Source organism: Lynx canadensis, chromosome C1 (assembly GCF_007474595.2).
Source record: "Lynx canadensis isolate LIC74 chromosome C1, mLynCan4.pri.v2, whole genome shotgun sequence".
NCBI lineage: Eukaryota > Metazoa > Chordata > Mammalia > Carnivora > Felidae > Lynx > Lynx canadensis.
Window position 1 is genome coordinate 110,683,849 of NC_044310.1, and position 16,846 is coordinate 110,700,694.

At 47.7% G+C, this 16,846-nt stretch overlaps 1 protein-coding gene across 1 annotated transcript in view; it reads right to left on the reverse strand.

The window, feature by feature from the left end:
• The window catches only part of MYO7B (myosin VIIB), an 85,541-nt gene that overhangs the window by 52,597 nt on the left and 16,098 nt on the right, over positions 1 to 16,846 (reverse strand). Inside the window, exons 3-8 of the mRNA XM_030327448.1 lie at positions 11,993 to 12,106; positions 9,376 to 9,528; positions 7,787 to 7,971; positions 4,435 to 4,556; positions 1,172 to 1,314; positions 374 to 487 (exon numbers count right to left, since the gene is read on the reverse strand). Of these exons, the coding sequence (XP_030183308.1) occupies positions 374 to 487; positions 1,172 to 1,314; positions 4,435 to 4,556; positions 7,787 to 7,971; positions 9,376 to 9,528; positions 11,993 to 12,106 (831 nt within the window). The remainder of the gene's footprint in view (positions 1 to 373; positions 488 to 1,171; positions 1,315 to 4,434; positions 4,557 to 7,786; positions 7,972 to 9,375; positions 9,529 to 11,992; positions 12,107 to 16,846) is intronic.

Genomic DNA, 16,846 nt, shown 5'->3' on the forward strand with positions numbered 1-16,846 from the left:
AATCGAGGAAGGAGAGGTGCGGCTACGACTCTCTGTCACCACCAGGGCCTCTGACCGCTGGAACCAGAGAGAGCTGAGGTTCGTGGAGAGGGACTAGGAGTTCAACAGAAAATGAGGAAACACATGAGAAAGAGGAAGGCCTTGACAGTCACAAAAACAGAAGGCTGGAGTGGAGGATGGAAAAAGGGAGCCCTCAATCCCTGCTGCAGGGCTTTTCTGTGGCTGCAAACCCCAGGTGTAGCAGGAACCAGCCTTCCTTCCTCTTCTTGCTTTTGCTCTTGGGAGGCTGGGTGGGGCAGTGCTGTCAGGCATGGGGAGGGAGAGGTGGGCAGGGAGGGCAGGGGCGGGGTGGAGAGAGGGGGGTGGGCCTCACCATCGTCAGGTAGTGGTACTCGGAGGGCGTCCCCAGGCTCAGCAGCTGCTTCTCCTCAGCGCTCATCCCCTGGAGCATGCAGTAGAAGATGTGGTAGTTCCGCTCCTCGGGGGCCTGGTGGGGCAGGCGGTCCAGAGAGCCTGTAAGCATCCCCCACCCCCAGGCCACCCAGCTGCCTCCAGCCCTGTCCCAGCTTCTGCTCCAAGGTCTGTCAACCAGATGTGGCTCTGGCATTGACCTGAGGGACGTTTGGTTCGGCAGATGTCCCCATCTTGGGCTTCCAAGGTCAGCTCTTGCCCACAGCCCTGGGCTAAAGGCCACTCTTCACAAACTCCTGGCTCCCAGGGGCTTCCCTGCATCTCCACTGCTCCTCCCAGCCCCGAGGTCAGCTTGCCTAAGTCGCAAGCCAGGGAGTGATGCCAGGATCCAGATCCTTAGCTCAGGACTGGCCTGGCCTTAGAATTAATTCTAGGAGAGGTAAGTAGTAAGCACCAAACAATGTAGAACATGATGTTGATGGAAAATTCAAAACAGAAAATCCTATGATTTCTTCTTCTTGAATACTGGGAAAGGACCATCATTACCCAATTCTAGGGGTCCTTGGCCCATCTCAGGGTAAGTACAGTGGCAACAAACTAAGACCTCTGAAGGTCCGTGGCGGGGGCGGGGAGGGGGGTGTCCCTGGAGAGGCGTGAGAGTGATGGAAGGGAACCTGACATAAAAGCCTCTTCATCCCGACTCCCAGCCCTGGGGTGGGCGGAGGTTCCCCAGGACCAGTGCAGCAGAGGGAGTCCTCACCTGCCGGCAGACCCGGGACTTCTCCAGGAGAAACTGCTCAATGCATGCACCCTCGATGACCCCGCTAGGATTGAAGTAGATGTCGATATACTTCCCGAAGCGGCTTGAGTTATCATTTCGGATTGTCTTGGCATTTCCGAAGGCTGAAAGTCAGAGGGTGATGCCCATGATGGGAGCAGAGAGGGGGAAATTTACTTTTAGTGGGATCATCTGGGAAAGCTTCTTAAGCCCAGAGTTGAAGGATTGGGTAGCATTGCACTGGAGGGTGGTGGCAGCCAAGAGTGTGCTGAGGGGAAGACAAAGTGCAAGTAAAGGTGCAAGTGTCGGTAAGCATGGGGTGTGCTCACAGAGCGGGAAATTTGGCTGGAGCATAAAATATAGAGGAAAGCAGTGGAAGACAGACAGAACCAGTTAGTAGCATAGAGCCTTGAATGCCAGGCTAAGATGTTTGGAATTAGTCTGTGGGTGATGGGGGAGGCAGGAAACCTTCTGAGGGAGTGTGGGAACAGATTTGCATTTTGGAAAGATTGCTCAGGCTGAAGGGCAGGGGCTGGGAGGGCAAGCTGGCAGGGACAAGGCTCAGATGGGGGGTCACACCAGAAGGCATTTGGACTGCAGCATGACTGAAGGTGCGTTTTTATAGAGCTGTTTCTGCGAGCTTCTCGGACATGACCCACAATAAGAAAGACCCTTTGCAATGAGTCTCAGTGAATACACACCCCCACCTGTACATGTAATTAAAAGAAGATATTCAGTACTGGTTCTGATCAAGAGCTGTGCACTGGGGTATTTTCTCTTCTATGCTATTTAATTTGTCCTCAAAGACCAGGGTGCCTGGGTGGCTCAGCTGGTTGAGCATCTGACTTTGGCTCAGGTCATGATCTCATGGTCTGTGAGTTTGAGCCCCGCGTCAGGTTCTGTGCTGACAGCTCAGAGCCTGGAGCCTGCTTCGGATTCTGTGTCTCCCTCTCTCTGCCCATCCCCTGCTTGTGCTCTGTCTCTCCTCTCCTCTCCTCTCCTCCTTTCTCTCTCTCTCTCAAAATAATAAACATTAAAAAATTTTTTTAATTTATAATTTGTCCTAAAAGACTGATTTCAAGACTCATTTGTGGGTTGGGTTGCAGTTTGAAAATACCACCATCCATCATTAGTCCCAAGAGAAGGAAAAAGAGTCCTTGGTCTCTCCCCCTTGAGGAATCCCGACAGATAGCAGAGGCTCTGATAAGGACTAACTATGCTTCAGAAACCTACTTTGTGTGGTTCAACCCAGTAGCCAATCTCTCTTCGAGAAAACCTGATGTTGGCCCTTTTTGGTAGAAATTGGCAAGCTTATTCTACAATGTATATAGAAAAGTAAATGTGGCCACCAACAATGGCCAAGTTTGGAAAGAACAACACTGGAGGATGTGTGCTACCTGATTGAAAAACTGACTAAGCTCAGAAATCAAGACAGTGTGGTATTGGTGAAAGAGTAGTCAGAGAGAGCAATAGAACAGAATAGAGAATCCAGAAACAGACTCACACATGTATGATCAACTGAGTTTGGACAAAGGTGCAAAGGCCACTGAATGGAAAAAGAATAGTCTTCTTGGCAAGTGGGCCTGAAATTCTTGGATATCCTTATGAAAGAAAACAAGAAACGAAAGGGAAGGAAAAAAAAGAAAAAAGCAGAAACTCGACTCAGACCTTGCACTATAGAGAAAATGAACACAAAATAGATACAGATCTAAATGTAAAACCTAAAACTGCACCACATCTAGAAGAAAATGTAGAAGAAAATCTCTGGGTTGAGCAAAGATTGCTTAAGCACAACACTGAAAGCATAGTCAAGGAGAGAAACAAAGATAAATGGAACTTCATCGAAATCTAAAACACCTGGCCTCTGAAAGACACTGTCAGAACGGAGGAACAGACTACAGACTGGGGCAAAATATCTGCAAAACGCATATCTTATAAGGGGTTTGAATCCAGAATATATAGACAGCTCCCAATTCATTAATAAGGAAACAATTTAAAAATGGGCAAAAGATTTGAACACATACAGAGAAGATACACAGATAGGAAATAAGCCCATGAAAAGATGCTCTACATCATTAGCCATGATGTGAGTCACCTGGGTGACTCAAGTCAGTTGAGCATCCAACTTCGGCTCACATCATGATCTCACAGTTCGTGGGTTTGAGCCCCGCATCAGGCTCTGTGCTGACAGCTCACAACCTGGAGCCTGCGTTGGATTTTGTGTCTCCCTCTCTCTCTCTCTCTCTGCTCCTCCCCCATTCATGCTCTGTCTCTCAAATATAAATAAAAGTTAAAAAAAAAAAAAGTAGCCAGCCCCAAAAGGCTGCAAACCATTTGATCTCATTTATATAACTTTACGGAAAAGATAAAGTGCTGACTCCCCGTGCAGTTTAAAATCTATGTATGACTTTTGACTCCTGCAAAACTTAACTACCAATAGCCTACTGTATGGGGTGATAGGAACATTCCATATCAGGACTATGATGGGCATTCTGACCGAGTTTGTCAAAACTCATAAAACTATAGATGAACTTTGTATGTAAAACATCTCTCTGTTACAAAGAAACAGGAGAGAACCCACTGACCATGGCTGGGTACTGGGGAGTTGAGGTCCACATCTCTGGGCAACCCCCACCAGAGAATGAGTGAGGGGACGCTGAGGCCTGGCACAGTGCCCAGTGCAGGGCACTCATATAGGCACTTTGCTCTGTGCTCCACCTTAGGCTGGCCAAGACCTGGGCAGATCTGCGTGCAGTGTGAACCTCATCCTGCCAATTCCACCTTCCCTTTCCTGAGTGTCCTATGGGCATCCCAGTTGGGTGACATTTCCTGTCTGTTCCTGCCACCTCCCCCTTCATCTTGCAGGGTCACCCCTCATAGACCTCTTACAGACAGTCTTGACACAGGCTTAGCAACTGCTTCCCCGGTGGCTCAAGCGGACACACCCAGCATTTGTCAAACTGATTTCATCCCACAGTCTTTATTTAAAAGGAATACTTGTTTCAATCCCGTGAAAAACACGCTTAAAGAAAGCTTGTTTACAAGGTCATCAGTCTTTCCCATTCTGGCTTCCCGGGAGCCCCCACACTACCATCTACTTCGTGCTGGTCTTTCCTGTCCTGAGGGAACCTGAGTCATGGAAAGGGTATGGCCCATACTGTCCTTCCCCATGGATACCTCCTGGCAGGAAGCTTCTAGCCTACAGGGCCTGGGGAGGAGGGCCAGTTGTGAGGGTGCCCACTTACCTTCCAGAATGGGGTTGGCCTCCAGGACCTGCTGTTCAATCCATGAATGCTGGCCGCTGACAGTGGCCAGGAACTGCAGGATGAGCTTGGTGGTCTCCGTCTTACCTGCCCCAGACTCACCACTGTGAAGAGGGCACACAGGGCATCAGTCAATAAACCAGCTGTTTCTTCAGTACCCCTAACTGTTCTGCAGACCCACCACAGGACTGCTTTCTGGTCTGAACAAAGATGCCCTCCCCCCCAAACCCCTGTGCACAAATCCCACCACATTCGCCCTGTGGGTCTCAGCTGTCTACTTTGTATTGGTTATTGGAGAGTTCGTCTTTTCTGCCCTGCTTGGATGGGAGCTCCTTGCAGGCATGGTTGTATCTGGTTCATTCCAGTGTCACCGGCCCAGTGCTCAGTAACTACTGATGAATGAATGGGACCAGATGGCACAATGTCTTGTTGTAATATCCTCTGCGTGAGCAGTGAGTTTATGTTGGCCAGATGGGAGACTGCATCAGTCCTTTTGAAAACCAATGCAGCATAGGTATCAAAACCCTTCAGAATTACCCTGCCTTGAGCCCAAGAAAGCAATCCTAAAATCAGAAAAAGCTTTCTCCACAAAGCTCTCTGTTCACTAAAGTATTATTCATTTATCATCACAATTGCAGAAAATCCGGAGCACCTGGCTGGCTCAGTCAGTGGAGCTTGTGACTTGGAGTTGTAGGTTCAAGCCCCACATTGGGTATAGACATTACTTAAAAAAAAAAAAAAATTAAAAAAGAACCATTGTGGAAAATCAGAAGTACCATAAAGTGGGGGTGATTAGTTATGGTCCCTCCAGTTAGAGAACACTAGAACCAAGTCTATATGGGGCTTTCAGTAAATGTGGGCAATGCCTATTAGGTACAGTAAAGTGACAAATGTCCACTGTCTTCAGTATAATTGTAACCAAGGGGGTAGGGGAAGCTGTCTCTTCCAGAAGTATCTAGCAATTTTTTCCAACAATATTTTTCTGAAATTTTGTAAAATTTTCATAGTGAATATATATTAATTTCATAATGGTGAGATATGAAAACTTGTTTTTAAAAGCTTCTTAAGGAGTTGAATTAAATTAAAAATATACTCAAATCTGGCACATAGCACACTCAGGTTAATAGGATTAATATTACTGTTATGGAGGCTTGAATATCACTTTTGTATCAATTACTTTTTATTATGGAAAATGTCAAACATTACAAATGGAGGCTTGGGGAGCCTGGATGGCTTAGTCAGTTAAGCGTCTGACTTCAGCTCAGGTCATGATCTTGTGGTTCGTGAGTTTGAGCCCCTCATCGGGCTCTGTGCTGACAGCTCAAAGCCTGGAGCCTGTTTCAAGTTCTGTGTCTCCCTCTCTTTCCGCCCCTCCCCTGCTTGCTCTCTCTGTCTCTCTCAAAAATGAATAAACATTAAAGAAAAACTTAAAAAAAAAAGTGGGGGCTGAATTGTGTCTTGCTAATGAAAGCACTTCTTGTCACCTGATCATAAGTGCAGACTCCCAGGCCCACCCAGGTCCCCTCAGTCAGAATCCAGGCTTTCACAAGTTCCCCAGGAGACTCCTGCACTTTACAGTTTGCATGAGGAACTCCCACAGTCCGATTCCCAGCTTTGACTCCTGGCCAATTTTGTTTCCCACCCTGTCCTATTTTGAAACAAATCTCAGACAAATATTGCTACCTCTGAAAATATTAATTAAAAAAAAAGTTTTGATCAAAATGTCACAATCACTGCCTGCTGAGTCAGTCTGATCAGCAGACCTCTGCTGCTCGCCACAAACACCAGCTCCCCAAACAACCCTCCAAGGCAGAGATGGGATGCTGAGGGGAGAGCTGGGATGATTTTCTCATGGCCTTCATGAAGGGGAGGGCAAGAGGAGAAGGAAGTTTGGCTCAGAGTGAGGTTCTGTTCGTACAAAAAGCCACAGATCGGGGTACTCTACCCTCTTCTTGAGGCACTGCTGTCCTGGAAGTGGAGGCCGGCCTGGTGAGCTTCCTGGCCAGCGTGGGGCCCAGCTCGTGGGCAGTATGGGCAGACTCTTGCAGTGAGGCCGGTCTGCCTAGTCCTGGGGGGGCGGGGGCAGATGGGGAGCACACAGAGCAGACAGGCAGAGCCCCAGAGGGAGACAAAGTAACAGCCCTCATTGGCACATAATTCCATTCACTTCTGGAAACGTGGAAATCACCCCAGGATACCTCCCTGTTTTCTTTTCCAGTGTCCTGGGTTAGAATTCCCTACTTAGCAGCTGTGTGTCTCTGGGAAAGGATCTCAGCCTCTCTGGTGGGAGGTTTCCCACCCAACAGTAAAACAGGAATAAGAAGATCAACTTCAAAGTGCTGCTGAGAACAGCAAATGTGATAATCTCTTGCTCTGGTCTCTGTTCCAACATCCATCCTCAGAGAGGCCATGCCTGGTCTGCCCTCCCTCTAGAACAACAGCCCATCACTGTCTTTCCTCTTTCCCTACAATGCTTTTCTTCAAAGCTCTCATTACCTGCTGCCCCCCCCCCAAATTGGCTTATTTATTGTCTGTCTCCCCTTCTAGAATGTAAGCTCCATAAGGTAGGGATTTTAGTCCCTTTCATTTGCTGCTGTCTCCCCATGTTAGTACAGAACAGGTGTGCAACCAGAGCACAGTGGACCCTCGAATGAATGAATGAATGAATGGCTCTACTGTAGCTCCAAGCAATGTGCCCTGAGCCAAATTCCCCCTCCCCCTTCCTTTCCCTCTCTCCCTGCCTTCCCTCAGGAGGGCCTGTGCAGGAAGCAGGGAGGCCAGGCCAGGCAGAGGGCCTCTGAAGCAGGGTCAGGACCTGGATTGGAGGAGGACATGTCCCTCCTGGGCCCCAGAAACCTGAAAGCTGCCCACTGGAGCTGCTGCTACCCCTGTCCTCACCTGAGGCCTGCCCAGAGATTTTGTGTGTGTGTGTGTGTGTGTGAGACATCACCTATTTGACCCCTGTGTTCCCAAGAAGCCATCCTGGGTCCCATTTCTAAAAGTGCCCATCCCCATTTCTCCTTCCTTGTCTGAGGAAATATTCACGAAGGCTGGGGCAGTGCAGGCCCTACTGATGCAGTGGAAGAGCTGATTCTGAAGGAAGGAAGCCCTGGAGGGACCTGTCAGGGTGGAGGGGCAGTAGAGAGCAGGTATAGGTGAGATGTGTGCCCTTGAGGAGGCTGTGTGCAGCTGAATGGGAGCCCCTAAATCAAACAGGCCTTGTAGGCAGGCTGATTTGGAGAGGTTTAGGGAGAGGGGATGCTCCCTGCTTTACTAGAAACTAGTGCCTGGCCCATGTGATTCCCCAGGGACATGGGGAGCCTGACCCCCCCACCTGATAACGCAGCACTGGTCCCTCTTATTCCTCTTCATGTTGAAATAGCAGTTGTTGGCGATGGCAAAGACGTGCGGTGGTAGCTCACCCATGTGGTGGTTGTAATACAGCTGCACCTGCTCCAGGGTGTAGAGGGGCAGCACCTGGAACGGGTTCACGGCCACCAGGATGGAGCCTGTGTATGTCTGGGGAAGGGAACAGGTGGTTAGTGCTCTCTGCTCTGAAGGCCAGGTCTGCCTGGCCCTGACCTTGACCTTGAGTGTGGCCTGCTGAGGGCTACCAGGACTAGCTGAGTCTGGCGGGGAAGAGGGGTCTGATTCTGGGCCAGGGAGATAAGACATTCAGCTGGAAAGATGGGGATGTTCACCACAAACAAAAGCTGGGGGTGAGTACATTCACAGGAAGATTAGATGAGGTCTTTGTTAAATGTTTAGCATTCTGTCTCGTGTTCAGAAGGCTCAATAAAAGTGGGCTGAATTTATGAAGTGAGTCTTCACCTGCCTCTCACCTGACCACATGAGGCTGGTCAACAAGCGTAGCCTCCACTGATCCCTCCTAGGACCCCGTTCAGGACCACCTGGTTATCTGGAGCCCCCACTAGTCCTGGGAATGGGACAGGGAGAGCCACCTCATCAAGTCACATGATTATCCACATCCAAATTTTCATTTTAGGAATGGAGAGTTGAATGTCTCTGACTCCAAGGACTATGACAGCCAGATAAAAGAATGCAAGCATAAGCTCTTTGGAAAGGATAAACTGTAATTCACTTTAGCTTGTTGGCGTTATCAGTCCCAGGATCTCTGAATCACATTCAGCCAGTGTGCACTCAGTGTATTCTATTGCCCCCTTCCACCACAGAGCCTCCTCACTCTCCTGACCAGCCCTCCCCTCTTTTCAGGGTCCCCTGCTTACTCATCCCTGAAGGGCTGCTCAGAGCCAAACCAGCCACCTTGAACTAGGAGAAGCCCAGGCAGACAGTGACTTCATAGGCCACACCCACTCAGGGCGGGGCTGGAGCCAGTTTTGAATGCTCAGTCTCCTGGGAAAATCGCATTGGAAGGAGAATATGAGGCTTAGGGCTGGGGTGAGCCTCCCATCCACTGCCAGGTTTTGGGAGAAGGACCCACATCAATCTGCACGGCCCTCCTGACCATCACAGGACTCACTTCACGAGAGAGCAGGGGTCTGCTGCCTAGTGACCCTGTCTCTGCCAAATGCCTAGGAAGGAACATAAGACTATGCCCACCCCCCTGGACTCTGGTCCACTTGGCCATCAGAGCAGGCCTTCCACTCAGCCACAGATGAAGGGGGGGCAGCACTAATTGAGCACCTACTGTGTGCTAGGGACTGTGCTGGCATGCTGCCTGTCAGCATTCTGAGACTGCAAGGTATTATGATGCCAAGGAAAAGCGTTAAGTTCCTTGCCCACCTCACACAGTGAGGGCGGGGGTGGGGGTGGGTGGGTGGGGACTGAACCAGTTGTGCCTGGCTCCAAACCTCTGGTGCCTGTTTTTTTTTTCTTCCCCAGCCAGGAGGTCAGTGCACATGGACCAAGCCCCCTGAGCAGGGGGTGGAAACGGGGACTCACATAGATCTTGTGCTGCTGGTAACGGATCAGGAGATTGTGCACCATGTCTGCCTCGCTCAGGTCCCCCAGGCGGATCATGTCGTCCACACCTTGCATTGAATTGGGGTGCATGGGGCTGAGGGTATCAAGGTCCTCTGCTCGGATCCAGTGTTCCTGGAACAAAGGGCACAGACTCCCCTGAGGGGTGGCCTCCACATGGGCCAAACCACTGCACCTCTTCTCCAAGTTCTCAGCACATCAGCTGACCTGGTGGCCTGAGTCTCTGGCTGAGGTCAAGGAAAACCTGAGGGAGGATCAGGGCAGTTTGCAGTTGGAGAAAGGACGTGTCTAGAGCCAGGGGTCAGTGTGAAGCCAGGCGTCAGTGTGAAGCCAAGCATCAGTGTGAAGCCAGGGGTCAGTGTGAAGCCAAGCGTCAGTGTGAAGCCAGGGGTCAGTGTGAAGCCAGGCGTCAGTGTGAAGCCAAGCGTCAGTGTGAAGCCAGGGGTCAGTGTGAAGCCAAGCGTCAGTGTGAAGCCAGGGGTCAGTGTGAAGCCAAGCGTCAGTGTGAAGCCAGGGGTCAGTGTGAAGCCAAGTGTCAGTGTGAAGCCAAGTGTCAGTGTGAAGCCAGGGGTCAGTGTGAAGCCAAGCGTCAGTGTGAAGCCAGGCGTCAGTGTGAAGCCAGGGGTCAGTGTGAAGCCAAGCGTCAGTGTGAAGCCAGGGGTCAGTGTGAAGCCAGGCGTCAGTGTGAAGCCAAGCGTCAGTGTGAAGCCAGGGGTCAGTGTGAAGCCAGGCGTCAGTGTGAAGCCAAGCGTCAGTGTGAAGCCAGGCGTCAGTGTGAAGCCAGGCGTCAGTGTGAAGCCAAGCGTCAGTGTGAAGCCAGGTGTCAGTGTGAAGCCAGGCGTCAGTGTGAAGCCAGGCGTCAGTGTGAAGCCAGGTGTCAGTGTGAAGCCAAGTGTCAGTGTGAAGCCAAGTGTCAGTGTGAAGGCAGGGGTCAGTGTGAAGCCAAGTGTCAGTGTGAAGCCAGGCATCACTGTGAAGCCAGGCGTCAGTGTGAAGCCAGGGGTCAGTGTGAAGCCAAGCGTCAGTGTGAAGCCAGGGGTCAGTGTGAAGCCAGGCGTCAGTGTGAAGCCAGGGGTCAGTGTGAAGCCAAGTGTCAGTGTGAAGCCAAGTGTCAGTGTGAAGCCAGGCGTCAGTGTGAAGCCAGGCGTCAGTGTGAAGCCAGGGGTCAGTGTGAAGCCAAGCATCAGTGTGAAGCCAGGCGTCAGTGTGAAGCCAAGTGTCAGTGTCAAGCCAAGTGTCAGTGTGAAGCCAGGTGTCAGTGTGAAGCCAGGCGTCAGTGTGAAGCCAAGCGTCAGTGTGAAGCCAGGGGTCAGTGTGAAGCCAGGCGTCAGTGTGAAGCCAGGCGTCAGTGTGAAGCCAAGTGTCAGTGTGAAGCCAAGTGTCAGTGTGAAGCCAGGTGTCAGTGTGAAGCCAGGGGTCAGTGTGAAGCCAAGCATCAGTGTGAAGCCAGGGGTCAGTGTGAAGCCAAGCATCAGTGTGAAGCCAGGGGTCAGTGTGAAGCCAAGCATCAGTGTGAAGCCAGGGGTCAGTGTGAAGCCAAGCATCAGTGTGAAGCCAGGCGTCAGCGTGAAGCCAGGCGTCAGCGTGAAGCCAGGCGTCAGTGTGAAGCCAAGCGTCAGTGTGAAGCCAGGCGTCTGTGTGAAGCCAAGCGTCAGTGTGAAGCCAGGGGTCAGTGTGAAGCCAGGGCTAATGGTGAATTTCAGACCAGTGTCAGAGTAGCTTGCAGCCAGAAGTCAGATTTGGCTGTCATTGAGATCAGGGGCAGGATCACCTGGGGGCCTCACAGATGGCTGGAATAAATGCATGCAAGTAAAAGTGCTTTGTAAACTGTAAAACATCACTTTGCAAATGGAAGATATAATCATTCATGTTTTACTGGCCCCCTAATATGCAGCTTACAGGTCATAGCCTAGAAACTTCTCCCTGGAGGCCAAGTCTCCACATACCCCATGCTGCATCACCTCAGCAAAGAAGTTTGCCTGAGGGGGACTGAAGGGATGAGCTGGACCCCTAGCCCTGCATGCCCTTCCTCATGGCACCATACTTGGCTGACGCTACCCCCCAACCCCCAGATGGCTGAGCTGCAACCCTGCAGGCCACCCCAGCTTCCACGTCTCTCTCACCTGGGCTGTTCTGTTCAGTACCAGCTGAGCCTCGTCTTCTTCCTCCTCACACTCCTCCTCTCCTCAAAGAACACCTTTCCTTCTCTCCTCCTGGTCTCCAGGCTTACCCTCCTTTACTTGGCAAAGCAGCTTTCTGCCACCCTCTCCTCTCTGTCACAGCCCCTTCCTCACTTCCCTATTTCCTACTTCCCTTAATTGGCCTAGTTTTCCATCTACCTACTCACTCCTTGCTCTTTCATTATAGAAACATTCCCCAAGACAGACACATGATGTCCCCCATGACAGGACCCCACTGTGGTCTGTTCTACTGGGTAGGTTTCCCCCCATCTGGGCTCTGAAACCCCTGGTGTTGGAGAGCAGTGACAGAAGAGGAAAGGGGCTCAGGATCCTAGAGGGGTGGGGTTGGGGTGGGGCTGAGAGGGCCCAGCCTCCCTGAAGAGCCTGGCCACACTGACCTTGCCCTCATCATCTTCAACCAAGATCTTGCCAGGCTTTGTTTCCTTGATGATGCACCCAATAGCCACGCTGGTCTTGTTGGCAGGGAGGGGGTTCAGCCACACATGGTCACCCTGGACAGAAGAGAGAAGACAGTGGTCAAACACCTGTTCCATGTTCCCTTTCCTGCTCAAGACTTACCTCTCCTGGGGGCCGTCTTTTCCAATGCTGTCTTCATATCCCCTCCTCCTCTTTCCCTCTCCTTCTTATTCCCTCTCTCCTTTCCCACTCTCTCTTGCTCTTGCCAGGATGGCAGTGGGAGGTAGCAATGGAAGATTCTCTGGCCTACCTTGGTTCTAGGAAACAGACAAGCCATATTTGCAGGAAAACAGTCCCACCGTGAGGTGGAAAAAGAGTCTTTGCCCTGTGAATAGCCCTATAGGACCGAAACCCGTTGGGTGAGGAGAAGCAAAGACTAAAATCTCATAAGTTTCTGCTAGCCTGTGACATGGCATTGACCCATATGAACTTCCTTCTGACCCAAGAAAGCTCACCCCATTCAAAGAAGAGTAATCCCCAAACCAGCACAGGTCTAAATACAAAGATACTGAAATCCAACAGGAGGAAAGGAGCAAGTGACTAATACCAGGAAAAACAAACAAACCAACAAAACTGTCAGAGAACAGTGGAAGTTGTGGCCAAGTATTTCACCATAGTTTCCAAAAATGTACTGAAGAGTAGATCAGAAGCAAGAGCTCAGAAATTAGATGCTGAGACAAGTGAAAGGGATGAGAATTGAGTTGGCAAAGCTCAAAAAAGAAATGGAAGAGATAACATGGACCAGGAATGAAAGCAGAATTGGAAACAACAGAAAAACAATCACTGCTATAAACATAGTAAAGATCACTGAAGACAGGAGGAGAGGGCGAGCTGAATGACAGAGAAATTTTTTAAATGAGGATTAGGAAGAAAAGGATAGACAGGGAAGATGGACAAAAATACGTGGGCACCCAAAGAAGATAACTGGAAATAAAACCCAGGAAGATTATTTAAAGATATAATTCAAGACAACTTTCCAGATATTAAAGAAACCTTGCATCTATAGATTGAAAGCACACCAGGTACCAGGATATAATGACAAAGAAAAATCAGCTCCAGGACATATACTAGTAAAGGTTTTTGAGCTTTGAAAATAAAGATGAGTTCACTTCTAAGGAGAAAGTTCAGGACAAATTCAAATCCTATAGAGAGCTGAACAACTAAAAGATCTCAAGAAAAGAGCAACCTACCTATTAGTATGGCCACTACCAAAAGAACAGAAAACATCAAGTGTTAGAGGAACTGGAACTGTTATACACTGCTGGTGGGATTGTAAACTGGTATAGCCACTGGGGAAAATAATAGGGAGATTCCTCAAAAAAGTAAAAATGTATATACCATATGACCCAGCAATCCCACTTCTGAGTATACATCCAAAGAAATTCAAAGAAGGATCGTAAAGACATATGTGTACTCCTATGTTCATTGCAGCATTATTCACAATAGCCATAGGTGAAAGCAATCCAAGTGCCCATTAACATATGAATAAACAAACAAAATGTGATGTATACATACAAAGGAATATCCTTAAAATGGAAGGAAATCCTGTTATGTGGTACAGTATGGATGGACCTCAAGGACATCATGCCAAGTGAGATAAGCTAGTCACAAAAAGACAAATACTCCATGATTCCACTATAAGAAGTATCTAAAAGAGTTGGGGCATGTGGATGGCTTAGATGGTTGAGCGTCAGACTTTGGCTCAGGTCATGATCTCACAGTTCATGGGTTCAAGCCCCACATCAGGCTCTGTGCTGACAGCTCAAAGCCTGGAGCCTGCTTTGGATTCTGTGTCTCCCTTTCTCTTTGCCCCTCCCCTGTTCTCTCTCTCTCTCTCTCTCTCTCTCTCTCTCTCTCTCAAAAGTAAATAAGCCTTAAGAAAAAAAAGAAGTATCTAAAATAATCAAAATCACAGAAACAGAAAATAGAAAGGTGGTTGCCAAGGGCTGGAGGAGGAATGAGGGAAAATAGTGTTTAGTGAACACAGAATTCCAAGTTTGCAAGATTAAAAGTTCTTAGGTCTGGGGCTGCCTGGGTAGCTCAGTCAGTTAAGCAGCTGACTTCAGCTCAGGTCATCATCTTGCGGTTCATGTGTTCGAGCCCCGTGTCTGGCTTTGTGCTAACAGCTCAGAGCCTGGAACCTGCTTCTGATTCTGTGTCTCCCTTTCTCTCTGCCCCTCCCCTGCTTACACTCTGTCTCTCTCTCCCTCTCAAAAATAAATAAACATTTTTTAAAAATTAAAAAAAAAGTTCTCAGATCTGTTGCACAACAATGTGAATATACTTGATGCTGAACTGTGTGCTTAAAAATGGTAAATTTAGCGTTAGGCATTTTTTTTTTTACCACAATGAAAAAAGAAAGAAAAAAGAAATCCAGTAACTTTTTACCCAGCCAAATCGTCCTTCCGTATAAAGGTAACAAACATTTTTGAAGATACAATATTATTCCCATAAGCCTTCTAGAAAAAAAAACTGGGGAAGAAAGTTCAGTCAATAGTACAAGGAATAAAAATAGATCCACATCGACACTCATGATCATGAAGTTTCAAAATACTTGGGACGAAGAGAAAATCATGAAAGCTTTCAGAGAGAAAAAAAAAAGATTTTGTACAAAGGCTCAAAAATGAGAATGGTTGGCACAAAAACAAACACTCAGATCAATGGAACAGAATACAGAACCCAGAAATGGACCCACAAACATATGGCCAACTAATCTTTGACAAAGCAGGAAAGAATATCCAATGGAATAACGACAGTCTCTTCAGCAAGTGGTGCTGGAAAAACTGGACAGCGACATGCAGAAAAATGAACCTGGACCACTTTCTTACACCATACACAAAAATAAACTCAAAATGGATGAAAGACCTAAATGTAAGACAAGAAACCAACAAAATCCTATAGGAGAAAGCAAGGCACAAACCTCTTTGACCTTGGCTGCAGCAACTTCTTACTGAACACATCTTCAGAGGCAAGGGAAACAAAAACAAAAATGAACTATTGGGACCTCATCAAAGTAAAAAGCTTCTGCACAGCAAAGGAAACAATCAGAAAAACTAAAAGGCAACTGACAGAATGGGAGAAGATATTTGCAAATGACATATCAGATAAAAGGTTAGTATCCAAAATCTATAAAGAATTTATCCAACTCAACACCCAAAAAACAAATAATGCAATGACGAAATGGGCAAAAGACATGAATAGACACTTCTCCAAGAAGACATGCAGATGGCCAACTGACACATGAAAAAATGCTCAACATTACTTATCATCAGGGAAATACAAATCAAAACCACAATGAGATACCACCTCACACCCATCAGAATGGCTAACGTTAACAAGCCAGGCAACAACAGATGTTGGCAAGGATAGGGAGAAAGAGGATCTCTTTTGTACTGCTGGTGGGAATGCAAGCTGGTGCAGCCATGCTGGACAACAGTATGGAGGTTCCTCAAAAAATTAAAAATAGAACTACCCTATGACCCACCAATTGCACTGCTAGGTATTTATCCAAGGGATACAGGTATGCTGTTTCAAAGGGACACGTGCACCCCAATGTTTATAGCAGCATTATCTACAATAGCCAAAGTATGGAAAGAGCCCAAATGTCCATCAATGGATGAATGGATAAAGAAGATGTGGTATATATGTACAATGGAGTATTACTCTGCAATCAAAAAAGAATGAAATCTTGCCATTTGTAAATATGTGGATGGAACTAGAAGATATTATGCTAAGCAGAATTATTTGGTCAGAGAAAGACAAATATCATATGACTTCACTCATATGAGGACTTTAAGACACAGAACAGATGTACACAAGGGAAGGGAGGCAAAAATAATATAAAAAGAGGGAGGGGGACAAAACATAAGAGACTCTTAAATATGGAGAACAGAGGGTTACTGGAGAGGTTGTGGGAGGGTGGATGAGCTAAATGGGTAAGGGACATTAAGGAACCTACTCCTGAAGTCATTGTTGCACTATATGGTAACTAATTTGGATGTAAATTAAAAAAATAAAATAAATAAATAAATGAAAATTAATTTAATTTAATATTAAAAATTAAATTAACAATTGTGTTGCATTATGCTAAAAAAAATGAGAATGGTATCAGATTTCTCAACAGTAATGCTGGAAGCCAGAAGACAACATGGAATAAACATCTTCACAATTCTCAGGGAAAATTCTGTCCAGTACAGAATCCCATGCCCAGCTGACACATGTGAATAAATGTATTTTAGATATGCAAGTTGTTACCCCTTCTCAGAAATCTATTGCAGGATGTGCTAGATCAAAAAAAGGGAGTAATCCAAGAGAAAGACCTCAGGTCCAGGAGTAGGGAGTCAGTACAAAGGAGAGACAAAAGGCATATTCAGACTGGCTGTGAAGGAGCTCCCAAGATGATGTCAAGATGTGTGCCTCAGAAATACAAGACATAGTCTAGATATCACAAGTCAGCAACTCTGGGAGAGATTTCCCTCTGAGGATGAAACTGGTTGACTTCCTGATTAGTCAGAACATTTTGAGAGAAGACTGACATGTCTGGGAGAAAGTGGGGGTGTTAAAGGCATGATAAATACACAGAAACCTTAGCAGGTGGGGAAAAGACAATTACAAAGTCTAGCAAAGGAAAGCACGGTGCTTAGAGTACGCTGGCTCACTTCAGGGTAGCATTTACTTAGATAAAATAAGTAAACTCAATATGCAGATCTGATCAAAGCTAGGTTTAACAATTTGGGGAGGACAGAGACATGAGTAGCATACTTGTGAGTGCCCAG